General features: G+C 36.6%; 2 protein-coding genes across 5 annotated transcripts; one reads left to right on the plus strand and one right to left on the minus strand.

The window, feature by feature from the left end:
- Positions 1-2,190: 2,190 nt before the first annotated feature.
- On the plus strand, positions 2,191-2,611 carry LOC104111620 (uncharacterized). The gene is made up of 2 exons (XM_070179209.1): positions 2,191-2,402; positions 2,455-2,611. The coding sequence occupies exons 1-2, from the start codon at positions 2,191-2,193 to the stop codon at positions 2,609-2,611; spliced, it is 369 nt and encodes a 122-aa protein (XP_070035310.1).
- A 631-nt stretch (positions 2,612-3,242) lies between these two features.
- Positions 3,243-8,074, minus strand: LOC104111621 (uncharacterized). 4 transcript variants are annotated; one of them, XM_009621360.4, is made up of 5 exons: positions 7,802-8,074; positions 6,164-6,577; positions 4,299-4,822; positions 4,131-4,191; positions 3,243-3,970 (listed from the first exon to the last, which is right to left on the minus strand). In XM_009621360.4, exons 2-5 carry the CDS (start codon positions 6,555-6,557, stop codon positions 3,849-3,851), a joined length of 1,101 nt encoding a protein of 366 aa, XP_009619655.1. In that variant the 5' UTR covers positions 6,558-6,577; positions 7,802-8,074; the 3' UTR covers positions 3,243-3,848. The 4 variants fall into 4 exon arrangements, with proteins under 4 accessions (XP_009619655.1, XP_009619653.1, XP_009619656.1 ...); XM_009621358.4 differs by having other exon boundaries at positions 4,299-4,849; positions 7,802-8,071; XM_009621361.4 differs by having other exon boundaries at positions 3,243-3,999; positions 4,299-4,849; positions 7,802-8,068.
- Positions 8,075-12,600: the final 4,526 nt, after the last annotated feature.

Consider the following 12,600-nt stretch of genomic DNA (forward strand, 5'->3'; position numbering starts at 1 on the left):
ATACGAACTTAGTTGAAGTCTCAATTCATATCAAACAACGCTAAAACACGAATCACACATAGATTCAAGCCTAATGAACTTTGAAACTTCCAATTCCTACAAATAACGTCGGAACCTATCAAATCACGTCCGATTGACCTCAAATTTTGCATACAAGTCATAAATGACATAACAGACCTATTCCAATTTCCAGAAGGGGTTCCGACCCCGATATCAAAAAGTTAACCCCCGGTCAAACTTCTCAAAAATTCAACTTGCGTCATTTCAAGCCTAATTCCACTACGAACTTCCAAATAATTTTTCGGACACGCTCCTAAGTCCAAAATCGTCATACGGAGCTATTGGCATCATCAAAACTCTATTTCGGGGTCGTATACACATAAGTCAACATCGGATCAACCTTTTCAACCTAAGTTTTCAATTATGAGACTAAGTATCTCAATTCATTTCAAAACCTCACCGGAGCCGGACCAATTACCCCGGCAAATCATATAACAATTGTAAAGTATAAATTGAGCGGTAAATGGAGGAACGAGGCTGTAATACTCAAAATGATCGGTCGGGTCGTTACACATACGTGCCATGTTTGAGCAGAAAAACAGATTAATCAATCGTTAATTTGAGAGGCAATGTTACATCCTCATCCTCACATAAAATGAAACACAGAACAGAAATCAGCAGACACTACAAATAAATTCTTTGTATTAGGAGACACAGTTTAAAAATGCCAAGATAATATATCTTGTTGCACAACTATCTGACATCAAAAGCATGAGATGGTATTGAAAATACATTCTACCATTTTCGATGTATAATGCATAATCCTACAGTGAATTTGGATGTTTAAAAAAGCAAACGCTTATAACTGAATTTGATCTAAAAGAGAATAAAACCCAAAAGCACACGCATTACCTAATGCATCTCTACCCCTTATATGAATAGCAATTTGAAGGAGTTTAAAAATATATACTTTGAAGACCACATCATTAAGAAAAAGTAGTTCCAATTTTTTTTTATAGCGCTAAAGCAGAAAACATACTTACTTTGTTTAGTCAAATACAAAGAGAACAATAAACCTCAAAGGACAACATAAATAGAACCAAAAAGACCACATAATTTAATTGTCGTGACAAAAAATACAGACTGTACTGAATCTTAAAACTTGGAGCAGCTTCAAATTTAGTACGTATATATTTCAACACGAACTTACGCAGTAAAAAAAAAAAAAAAAAGAGCATCCAAATACCTATTAATATAGCATTTGTGAGTATTACTCAAAGGGGAAAAATCAATCTGAGAGTGAAAATATAATATAAAATCGATGAAAGAAATATTCGCATGTATGTAGAAAATCCAATGTAAACATCCAGTCAAATACAATGTAAACATCCAGTCAGTAAAGAGCTTACACTTTGAAAGATGAACACCATAGGAAGAACGAAGAAGCTAGAATTTGAGATTCAAGAAAGAAACATGCATATATAGGAATAGAGTGAGAGGGCACATAAGAGGGAATAGAAGAACATAGACGGAGAAAGAAAGAAGAAAAAAGTTGTATGAAGCCAGTTGTCCCACTAAGATGAACATGTGTCGCCCAGAATAGAGAAACGGAAGTAAAATCACATTAGTTAATAGATAAAATGTCTAAAACACTATCAATTTGAAATTAAATGACAAATAACAAACCCAGACACGATAAACAGAAAAGTTGCGGAAGATTTTTGAGCCACAAAGGAAGCAAAATAGAGGAGGGGTACGTGGCAATTCAATTGGGGGCAAAGCCACCGGGTTTATACATAAAAATTAAATGGAAAAGTAAATTGACATTTATGACGTTGGTCGACCAACAAGTCTTTTCTATATGATAGAAATAGAAATTTTTAAGAAATAGCAATTGGACCATTGGCGTTTTTTGCATCTTCGGATTAAGCTTATTTTTAAGAAAGGAGCTTCAAGAACTATGATGAAAAAGTATATAAATTATTTAATGCAATCATCAATTTCCTCATCTGGGGTTAATAACAGGAACTTAACCCCATCTCAATTCTCATCCCATTGCAATTGTGAGCCTTTTCAAGATTTTTGTGCTTCTAATCTTTTCAAGCTTACAAATTCAGGGCATGAGAGTCTCCTCTGTCCTTGAAACGAAACATTGCCCTCCGTGAAGAAATTGATTCTAATTTTTCCCTAATGGAAGGTAATTTCGCCGTGAAGAAACTGCGGAAGCTTCCTCACGTATTTAACAACGTATTGGAATTGCCGTTCCGTTCTGACGCGGATGTGACGGTGGAAGAGACTGAAGGATTCTTCCGTTTCGTGGCGGAAATCGACTTGGAAGGAGCTGGCCGTGGAGATTCATCCCGGGGTAACGAAGATTGTCGTGAGAAAGGGCAATGGAGATGGTGAAATGGGGCTATTGTTGGAACAATTGAGTGTAGACACGTGGAGGTACAGGTTGCTCGCTTCAACAATGCCGGGGCTGGCCACGGCGGCGTTTGTGGACGGAGCGCTTGTTGTGACGGTGCCAAAGGGCGGCCGTGAAGCTGCAGAGTTTGATGATGGAGGAAGGGGTGTTTGGGGAGGCGGTGGCCGCCTTGTTCTTGTACAATAGTCACAATGCAAATTCACATTTGATGTTTAATCAAACAAATTAGTAATTAAGATATTCTGCTCCTTATACATTGTTATTTGTTAAATTATACACTAGTTAATATGTCATTCTGTTTTATCACATGGTGATAAAGGATGTAAATTGATTCACATGCGGTAGTTCTTTTGAGCAAAAATACCTTCCCTAATCTTCTTACTATAATTGTTGCCAGTTCCTAAAATGCCTGCATAATTTGATCAATCTAATCCTCAGAGCATATAATAAAAACAGAAGCAACTACATATCGGTTTCTACACTCTTAACTATGCCATTTGTTTGCTCCAATACAGACCTACAAAAAGGGCTACAGAAATTAAATCGCTGGATTGAGATTAGTGGTGAATGGCAATTAACTAGCAATGTACTGGATTACAGCTCTAATTATCCAGAAAGCAGCACCTGGAAAACCTATGTTGTGCGGACTCTTCAAAATGTTGCCGCACCCATGTTGGATTCTCCAAAAATGCACTACTTTTGAAAAAATCGACACGCACTCAGCGACATTTTTGGAGAGTCCGAGCAACATAGTTGAAAACCGCTGTCCAACATCTAAAGGATCAAAAAAATCCTACACGACATTAGAAAAAAAGTAGGGAATGAACCAACACGGGATTTCATTAATAATAGCAAATTGAGCACTGAACCAGGATTCCAGAAAAAAACTAAAGACAGACCAAGTTAAATGAAACTTATGGACAACATCATTAAAAACATGGCTGCATTTCATGCCCAACAATAGGAATCATAAGCACAGTGGCGGCGCAGTTCCTAACAGGATACATTCCAGAATAATCTGAGCAGTAGTGCTACAAGCAGAGAACTAACTGTCGTAGGACAGAACTCTTTACACCACCAACAACAACAACAACTCCAACATATCCCCACAAGTGGGGTCTGGGGAGGGTAGTGTGTACGCATACCTTTACCGCTACCTTCAGGGTATAGTGGCTGTTTCCGATAGACCCCCGGCTCAAGGAAAGATGAAAAAAAAAGTAGACAGAACTCTATACATCAGAAGATGTTATTGCTGCAATAACCAAAACAGCACCCTACAAAAGATCCTTCAAGTGATTGATGCATTTTCTTAAGGATGCAATCAATCTCCCTCCTCTGGTTAGGAGCAGTTGAATAGAGCATTTAACTGATGCACTGGTTATACGTCATTCCCCTTCCTTACTGTTTTCAGGGCTCTCCAATTTTATTTTCTTGTACAACAGTCCAAGCTGATCATTTTCTGTTCATATTGTGCTTTAGTTGCAACAAATTTCTTTGGTACTTGAGAACAATGGGAAGCACTGATATAAGACAAACTTATATACACTGCACAGATGTACATATTTGTTCAATCCCTGGAATAGATAATAGTTAAAATACGAGAATGTGCATGTGCACATATAGAAATATCTTGCTCAGATACAGATATTCAAGTCAAAGGTGAGAGATTAAACTCAAAAAAGAATACAAGAGGGCAGAGAGTTACCAGTGCTATCCACAGAGCTTTCCTTTTTAAATACATCTTCAACGCAGGCCCCATCCATAAGCTGATACGATTATCAGATTGGTCATTCTGGTATCTTGTAAACCTCAAAAGTAGGTAAAAAAGGTAATATCATCAGGAGACAAAGAACCAGTCATCAATCAGCTATACCTTTGCCATGATTGATTCAATACGACGCAACAACTGTTTTGCACTCTTTTTTTGTGAGCCACGCAAAATACAAATGCCAACATTCAAAATCTTCTCAATGTCAGCAGAAGAAGCAACAGATGCGCAGATGTTTAAAAGCTTCAAAGCATGTGAAACCAAATCCGTCCTTGAATCACAATATCGACAGAAATACTCTGCATCCAAACCGATGCTTCCTCCGACTGTCCCAGCCATGTAAGCTCGTAGAGCACAGTCAACATGGGCAATGTGTCCGCAAATGTAGCCATCAACTACTGTTGCTTCACATCGAATGTAACTGTACCCATTATAATCCGAACTGATAGTTTTACAACAAAGGATACAGCAACAGTCTCGGCAAAAACCAGGCTCAGTGCAACAGACATCACAAATCATCGTCTCCGGTAAAGGATTTTCTGCTGTTAAACTGCTACAGATTCTGTTACCAGCCTTACAAGTAATGATTCCTAAAGGAGAATCAGACGGTGAAGGCTCCATTTTTGTCCCTGAAGACGTAAGCTTCTGTTTCATATCTGAGCCACATTTGATATTTACACAAAAGGAAAACATATTTAACATCAAGTCCACAAATTGCTCCTCTTAAGCACTAGAAAGAGACACAAGAACACATGCTATCCACCAACAGTGTACAGACTTTATAATCATTGACGGAATTCACTTAAAAAATAAAAAGATCTACTGACACGGAATGAAAAAATAAAAATCTGTATGGACTGAGTAGCTATTTGTAATGAATAGGAAATGAAATTAAGATACTAGCATCACATGAGTCTTTAGTGTAGATGAAGCAATTCAAATCACGTGGATTTAACCTGAGTGGGATCTTCGAGTAGGTTACGTTCAGAAAGTGCACCAAGGATGTCTCAAGGGCTCATTTGGTTATAAGAAAAGATGCATAGTTAATACCACCTTAAAGTATTACTTAATTAGATATAATTTTGGTAAAGATAAATATCATGAAACTGTTATATAGTAAAACTTCTTTATAAATTTTAATTAACAAAACCAAACTTAAACGTTATAGAGCGACGCCAATTAGTAAAGTGAATTCTTCACTTTGGTGTCATAATCTTTGCAAAAGACAGAACAAACACTGCATTACTATTCAATGTCCATGTATCAATATTCATCACATAACTAGTCTGTGAACCAAATGACGATCCAGACTATACCTAATAATTAGACGACTAATTGTTACTTTTTGAACATTGTTCATCTTTAGATAATTAAACATTAATAAAATGGTAAAAGTTTTCCATTTACAATGATCATTCCAAAAAAGTTTATGCTTACGCTTTTTATATATTTGGTTTCCTATAGTACAGAATTCAACCTAATATGGGTGGCAACTCTCCTAAGATTCTAAAGGAAAATTAGCAACCTCAAATTTTAACCGAAATATATCTATATTACTTACATGTAGAGTTATAATTAGCTAATGAGCTACATCTAATTCATCTCTGAAGTAATTGATGGAAACAATGGATCTTCGAAGATACTTTGCCAGATGGGTTCAGAAATATTAAATACTCGTATTAATTATGAGATACACAACAAAGTTTGCTCCTAGCAGCACTCTACAAATTTTCACACAACATTCACATTTGATAGAAAAGGAATCAAATAAAGAACTGATGAAAGAGGAACAACAAAGATTAGAGATGGACAGTTCCTTCGGGGACATCTATTTTCTTTAAATAACATAAAAAAATGATTAGAGATGGAACAGAGTCCAGGAGGCAGATATATAGGTAGAGGATAACAGGTGAAACAGATGATGTCAACATGCTAACAGGTGAAACAGGTTAGCCTTATTGAAAGCTAACCTTTTGAGCTTGCTGACTCCTTTGCGGGAATCATCCAACTGAACGAGGCAAAGAATCCATTGATATCTACATTAGGAAACTCAGATCGGAGATATTGTTCAATCGAAGGCCTACTTCGAAAAGTATATCCCTTTCCTTCTTTGAGAGCCCGAAGACGCTTTGGAAGATACAGATATCTATCCTTAATGTAGCCTGAAACTGAAACTCTTTTCCCTGCCTTCCAGCACCACTTATCACCAGCAATCGGCCAATCTACAGGAGCATATGGTAAACCTTCGCCTGAGTCGTTGATGGAGACTGGATAAAGACGAAGTCCAGTTTCACTGATCCTAGATGTACTTCCATTACTTGCAACAAGTGTGTTGATCTCCCCAGCCTCCTTCTTGCCTGACATGTAGCTAGGAATCTGTAACTCTGTTGAAAGCAATAAAAGGTTAGAAAAATAAAGAAGAAACATCACAAGTACACACCAGAAAGCAAACCGATTTCGGGCGATTAAAATAGCCATTGGAGAAAAAAGTAGTTTAAGGAGACAAGCCAAAAATTGGGCATACATCCCCCCCCTTCTTACACACACACACACAGGAAAACAAGACTTTCATCATGAGCTACAACAACATTCCCACCTCTCCTCCCGCGGAAAAAAAAAGGAAAATACAAAAAGGCATCAAATTTGACCGGCAGAATGTTTGGGTGTAATGCAGTATGCCTGAAATAAACACCCACAGGTTCCAAACCATATACAAGAACAACAACAACAATTCCAGTGTAATCCCACAAGTAGGGTTTGGGGAGGGTAGTGTGTACGCAAACCTTACCCTACCTTGTGGAGGTAGATAGGCTGTTTTCGAGACACCCTCGACTCAGAAGGTTCCAAGCCACATCTGGCCTGAAATTTATTACTCCTGACATTCGATAATTGTGGCCACCGACAATATAGTCTCACATCCTTTCAGTAGGTGACTGACAAATTTAAGGTCCTAAATGAGCTTAATTAATATAAACAATGCACAATTGAGAATACATTTATAAACTTGAGATAGCAGAATGCCAACATGCTGAAGTACAAACACTCTCAATCTCTCGAACATAGATTTAGCTTCTGGAACCACTTTTTGTAGAAATCAAATCCCTAGGAAAAAAAATAATTAGCGGGCAAATTAGAAGTCCATACTCTGTCAAAAAGCATACACCACATTTCTGTTTCCTACTACAAAATGCTGCTTTGTTAACACCTAAATTTAGAAGAAAACAATCAACTCAGTTATCTATTTTATTAAACTTAGTATTTATAGGAAAGAGTTCCATTCAGAAAAGCAGTTAGCACTTAGGACTGTTATTTAAACCATCTGCCAACACCAGAATCCAGATTAACTGTTTATAAATAGCAGGGGGAACTTGCTACAATCTGCTTCCATGTGGGACCCAGTAACCTGTACCTTTCTAACCAACAGAATAAATTTTTTGGGGTCTAAGAAAATGGATATTGGGCCTAACAGTCTACACAAAGCATGTGAGTATATCTACCTATGTAATGGCATTACTTTTAGGTTTTAAAGCATAAAGCATCAATATATATACTGACGTCATAGGAATGTCAGTACTCAGAGGAAGCTCAAGGCGAATTTAGGAATATACCTGAGGAGAGATTATGGACTTGGATAGACTAGAAGGGAGTACAGAGGAAGGAGTTCTTCAAATTAAGTACAGCCTCAGTCTCCTGGTGATACTAACTGAAGACGAAAATCAAGAACCAGAGAAGATTCTATGCAAAGGAAATGAATCAGAAACCCTAAACCCTCGAGAAATGCAGGAGAAATAATGCATTTTCAGAATGACGATAATACCCTTTTGGTTCGGCCGGTTATTTTAAGAAATTTATATGAGAGTATCAATTTTTCAGTAAAAAAAACGAAGGAAGGTAGGATCCGAACAAAATGAATGAAATGGTAAAATTTTGAGTGAATGAAAGGGACAAAATAAAGGAACGAAGATAGGCTATCATTGCAATTATGAATTAAAAAAATAAGTAATTTGATTCAAAAAGTTAAAAAGTGCCATTACCAAATTGCAAGTCACCCGGTTCGGTTGCCCTTGACCTAAGAAGAACTATTATCCTTATGATCAAATAATGATTAACTTCTTACTTCTTGAGCGATAGTTCCACGATCCCGACCAATAACTTCTTTGGAGTAGGGGCATTAAAGCATGCCCAACTTATAGCTTGTTTGGCCAAACTGTAAAAATCAGTTTATTTTGAGAAGTGTTTTTTCTCAAAAGTTGGCGAGAAACAGTTTGTATTTGGCTAATTAATTTAAAAAATACTTCTGAGCAGCAATTAGTGTTTGTCCAAACTTTTACAAACTGCTTCTAAGTATATTTTTCTCAAAAGTGTTTTTCAAAAAAGTATTTTTGGAGAAACTACTTTTTTCTGCTTCTCCAAAATTGTTTTTGCTTCTCCTCAAAAGTACTTTTTTCCTTCCAAAAGTTTTGGCCAAACACTTGAACTTTGAAAAAAATACTTTTTTTGAAAAAAGTGCTTATAGGATTGGAGAAGCTTGGCCAAACAGGCTATTAGTAAAGGGGCTTGGGGATGTGTCAACAGCGGAACGTATGTCAATCAGGGAAGGTTTTTGGTGATAAGACTAGGGTTGTGTATGGAACGGATCGGATTTAGCACATTTCGGATCGAATTTCGGATTTCGGATTCTAGAAAATACAATCTGAATCCTATCGGATCGGATCGGATCGGATTTTAAAGTTTGGATCGAATCGAATTTTTGAATTTCGGATCGGATTATTATGCCTCAAAGTTGCAAACTCATATGCATATTTTCTTTGTAAAAGAGGCAATATAGTAAGAAAAATTAATATTTCTACAATTATGAGAGCACTATGGTGCCAATATAGCTAAACCCATCAATTGTAAAGGTAATAACTTGGAGGAAAATATAAAGGAAGTACTAATTATCCGAAATTAAAGTTTAGTATTTATACATGCCCTAATAATATCGGATTCCGGATCGGATCGGATCGTATTAAAATTATACCAATCCGAATCCGATCCGAAATCCAAAATTTTAATAAACACAATCTGAAATTCGATCCAATCCGAAATCCAAAATTGAACGGATCGGTTCGGATTTCGGATATCCGATCCAAATGAACAACCCTGGACAAGACCTTGAGATACCAGAAGCGAGGATGCTGACATGAGTAACGAAAAATCTTGTGAAAAACACGATCGCCTGCCAGCAATGTCAATTCAGCTCTTTCTTTTAATAAGAACAATCTAAATATGACACTTTCACAACGAAATACCGTGAATTTTTTTATACTAGAGTCTCACATGAAATTAAGCCAACGATACAGTATATGTACATCTTTTTTACAAGCATAAATATACATGATCCAAATTAATAGCAATTAATTCTTGAACCCAGAGGCGGACCCAAGACTTGAGCATAGCGAGGGCACCATCTTTAGTATACCAAGTACTAGCTAGCAATAAAGTTCGGTGTTCAAGTCTATAAAAACTTAATGATTATAATAACTATCATCAAAATACAAGCTTCGATATTATCGAATATAATTAATTTGGTACTAATATAACATAAGTACATCGTCCACTCATATCAGGGTCGGGATTATGTGATTCCACGTCAAACTCATTTATAAAATGAGAAGCATTGTCTCTTAAAACTAGAACTTGATTGAAAAGAATTAAACTTCATCAAGAATACGTCATCTAAATTCACAAGAACAAGAACTTCCTAAAAATAACGATTCCAAGCAAAATAACATTTTCTTCAATCACCAAAGGATCTTTCTTCTCAATCACAGAAGGATCCTTCCTTCTCAATCAAAGAAGGATCTTTCTTCTATTTTAGCTTTTTAGATAGACTATTTTCAATAATATGCAACTCTAATTGACCGTTCATATGTAAGCAATATGATTAAATTTATATTGAAACAATAAAAACCTTTTCTCCTTAACTAATATTATATTACATACCTGAAATATAATTTAACGTTTTCTCCTCAAAGTAATGCAAGAGTCAACTGCTAATCTAGGTATAATTTACATAAATCGAAAAGGCAAATGTTTATAATATCTTTCTAGCTCTAAGAATCTTTTCGGAAAAGAAAAAGTTTGTAGCACATTATTTTGCTAAGGTAATATTTTCAAAAACAAAACGGACTCAAATAAAATCAAAGAAGAAGAGACTCAAATTCGGTTATCGTTGTCGTCGCCTAATAGGACTATCGGATTTAGAAGAGATGCAGAGAACTGAAAAGTAATTAACTAAATTGAAGGGAGGCAGAAGAGTTTGCTACTCTATTTGTGGAGGGAGAGGCTAATGAATATTCAGACTTTTGAATGAGCCGGGGATTTGAAAATTAGGTTAATTAAGTTTTAAGTTTATTATTATGTAGAAGTATCAAATTATAATTGAATTCAGAAAAGGTTATAAAAATATAATTAGTTGACTACTAAGTAATTAAACAATAATTGAATTAAAAAGTAAAAGTAAAATAGAATTATAAAAGTTGTAGGAGAAGTGAAGGCACTTTGAGCACTTTCTCAAACCAACGCTTCTGTCCAACTTTTGTTTTCAGGGGGCACACTTAAAATATTTGAGGGGTCCTCATTATATATACATATAGATATAAAATATATATACTGTATTTTGCCGAGGTTAACGGGTTCCGGTTGGGTTTAGTCTAAATCAACCGTATTTATTATACAAATGTGTCTTTGTTATATTTTTTGGCCGAATTTATCCTTACCTTTAGGCAAAGTTCTAGATTTGTCCATGTTTTAAACGGTTGAATACGTGAAGGCTTCTAATCAACCAACCCATTGATTAAAAACAGAACCCATTAATTTAACTCATAACCAGATCTGACCTGTTCCCATAAATTAATCCCACCCTCCCTTATATTATACCCATTAGTTTAAACCAGAAAGAGAAAAATACCTTAGTCTTCAAGAAAATATAGTTGGGTCACATTGCCATTCTGCCAACTAGTCACAATTTTTTACTTAAAATCTCATAAAAGAGCCAATTCCACCATTACGGGAAGAAACATAAGTGTTTACCCCAAAATTGGGTAACAATTAAATTTGTTTGCGATTTAAAGGATACATGGTTTAATTCAACACGAATAATTAAGAATAGCAGATAAATGAATTTAAGATAAAATAAATGATCAAACCAATTGCAATGTTATGACCTAGCCTGATCTTAGATTGAACAGTGACCTCGTCCTCGATTGGACCCTCGGTTCTAGCCCAATCATGAATGAAGAACAGAACAAGTAAGCAAAGTTCTCAACAGTAGGTAGAAGATAAAAATAATCTTTTATTGATTTGAATTGCGTGTTACAATGTGTCAGATAAAAGAAAAACTTTCCCTTTATATAGTAGGAAAGTTTCAGTCATAGTATAAGTCTGAAAAGGGTCAAAATCTTCTTTTTTCGGTAATTGTTGATCCATCATCGACATCGAGCGAGATTCGCGCCGTGATATCCGGTTGAGGGCGAGCATTACGGCCTTCTATCCGTCATGCATAATCGTTTAACCATGTCTCCCGAGGTCTAGGACTTATACTTGGCCCGGAACGCGTTGCTTTACCAGGTCCGATGTCAGATATACCGTTTGCTCTTCCTGAATCTCGATACAAGGGATCTCTTACCTCGGTTACAATCTCACGGACCCGTGCGCCCCCTTCGTTCTCTCAGCGGGGAATCGGGGTAGACATAGCTCTAATTTTACCCGTACATAGATAGTCCCCTCGTTTTTCGGTGAGTAGATTTATCGAAACGACGGGAAGCGATAAATAAACCCCTATTCCTTCCTTAGTATGTTACAACCGAGATGACGGGTCAACGAAACGTATCATCAGTCACGTCGTTCTGACTTCGCACACGTGTCAGCTGCCGGTTGTCTGTCCTCGAATGTGAAACGTCATGCATTGATTGTCCTTCCTCTATAAAAGCTCCGACCCCTTTTTCACTTCTCTACTTTCCTATTTCAAAGCTCTTAGATTTACCCTCCAAAGCCTTTAACTTCTTCAAATCTTCGTACATTGCTCCTTAGATCTTGAAACCTTCATACATTTTCTTTGAATCTTCAACCCAGACTTTCGTATCTTCATCCTATCTTCAAATCTGCATATATTTTCTTCAAGCCTTCGTATTCCCAAAATCCGATGGCGAAAACTTTCAAATATGTGCGTCAGCAAACCGCCCCTTCATCTTCCAACCCGGCCATAGACGCCAAGGTGACTATCCCTGAGGTGGTCTAGGAGCCTCCTTTGAAGAGCTTCGTACCCGGGGAGCCTGCTCCATCTGGAACGACTTCAACATCGATAAGGCATCCAATCAACAAGACCGAAGCGAGAGAGCATGGAGGTATATATTCTTCGTTACTG

This window comes from Nicotiana tomentosiformis, chromosome 6, assembly GCF_000390325.3.
Source record: "Nicotiana tomentosiformis chromosome 6, ASM39032v3, whole genome shotgun sequence".
Lineage (NCBI taxonomy): Eukaryota > Viridiplantae > Streptophyta > Magnoliopsida > Solanales > Solanaceae > Nicotiana > Nicotiana tomentosiformis.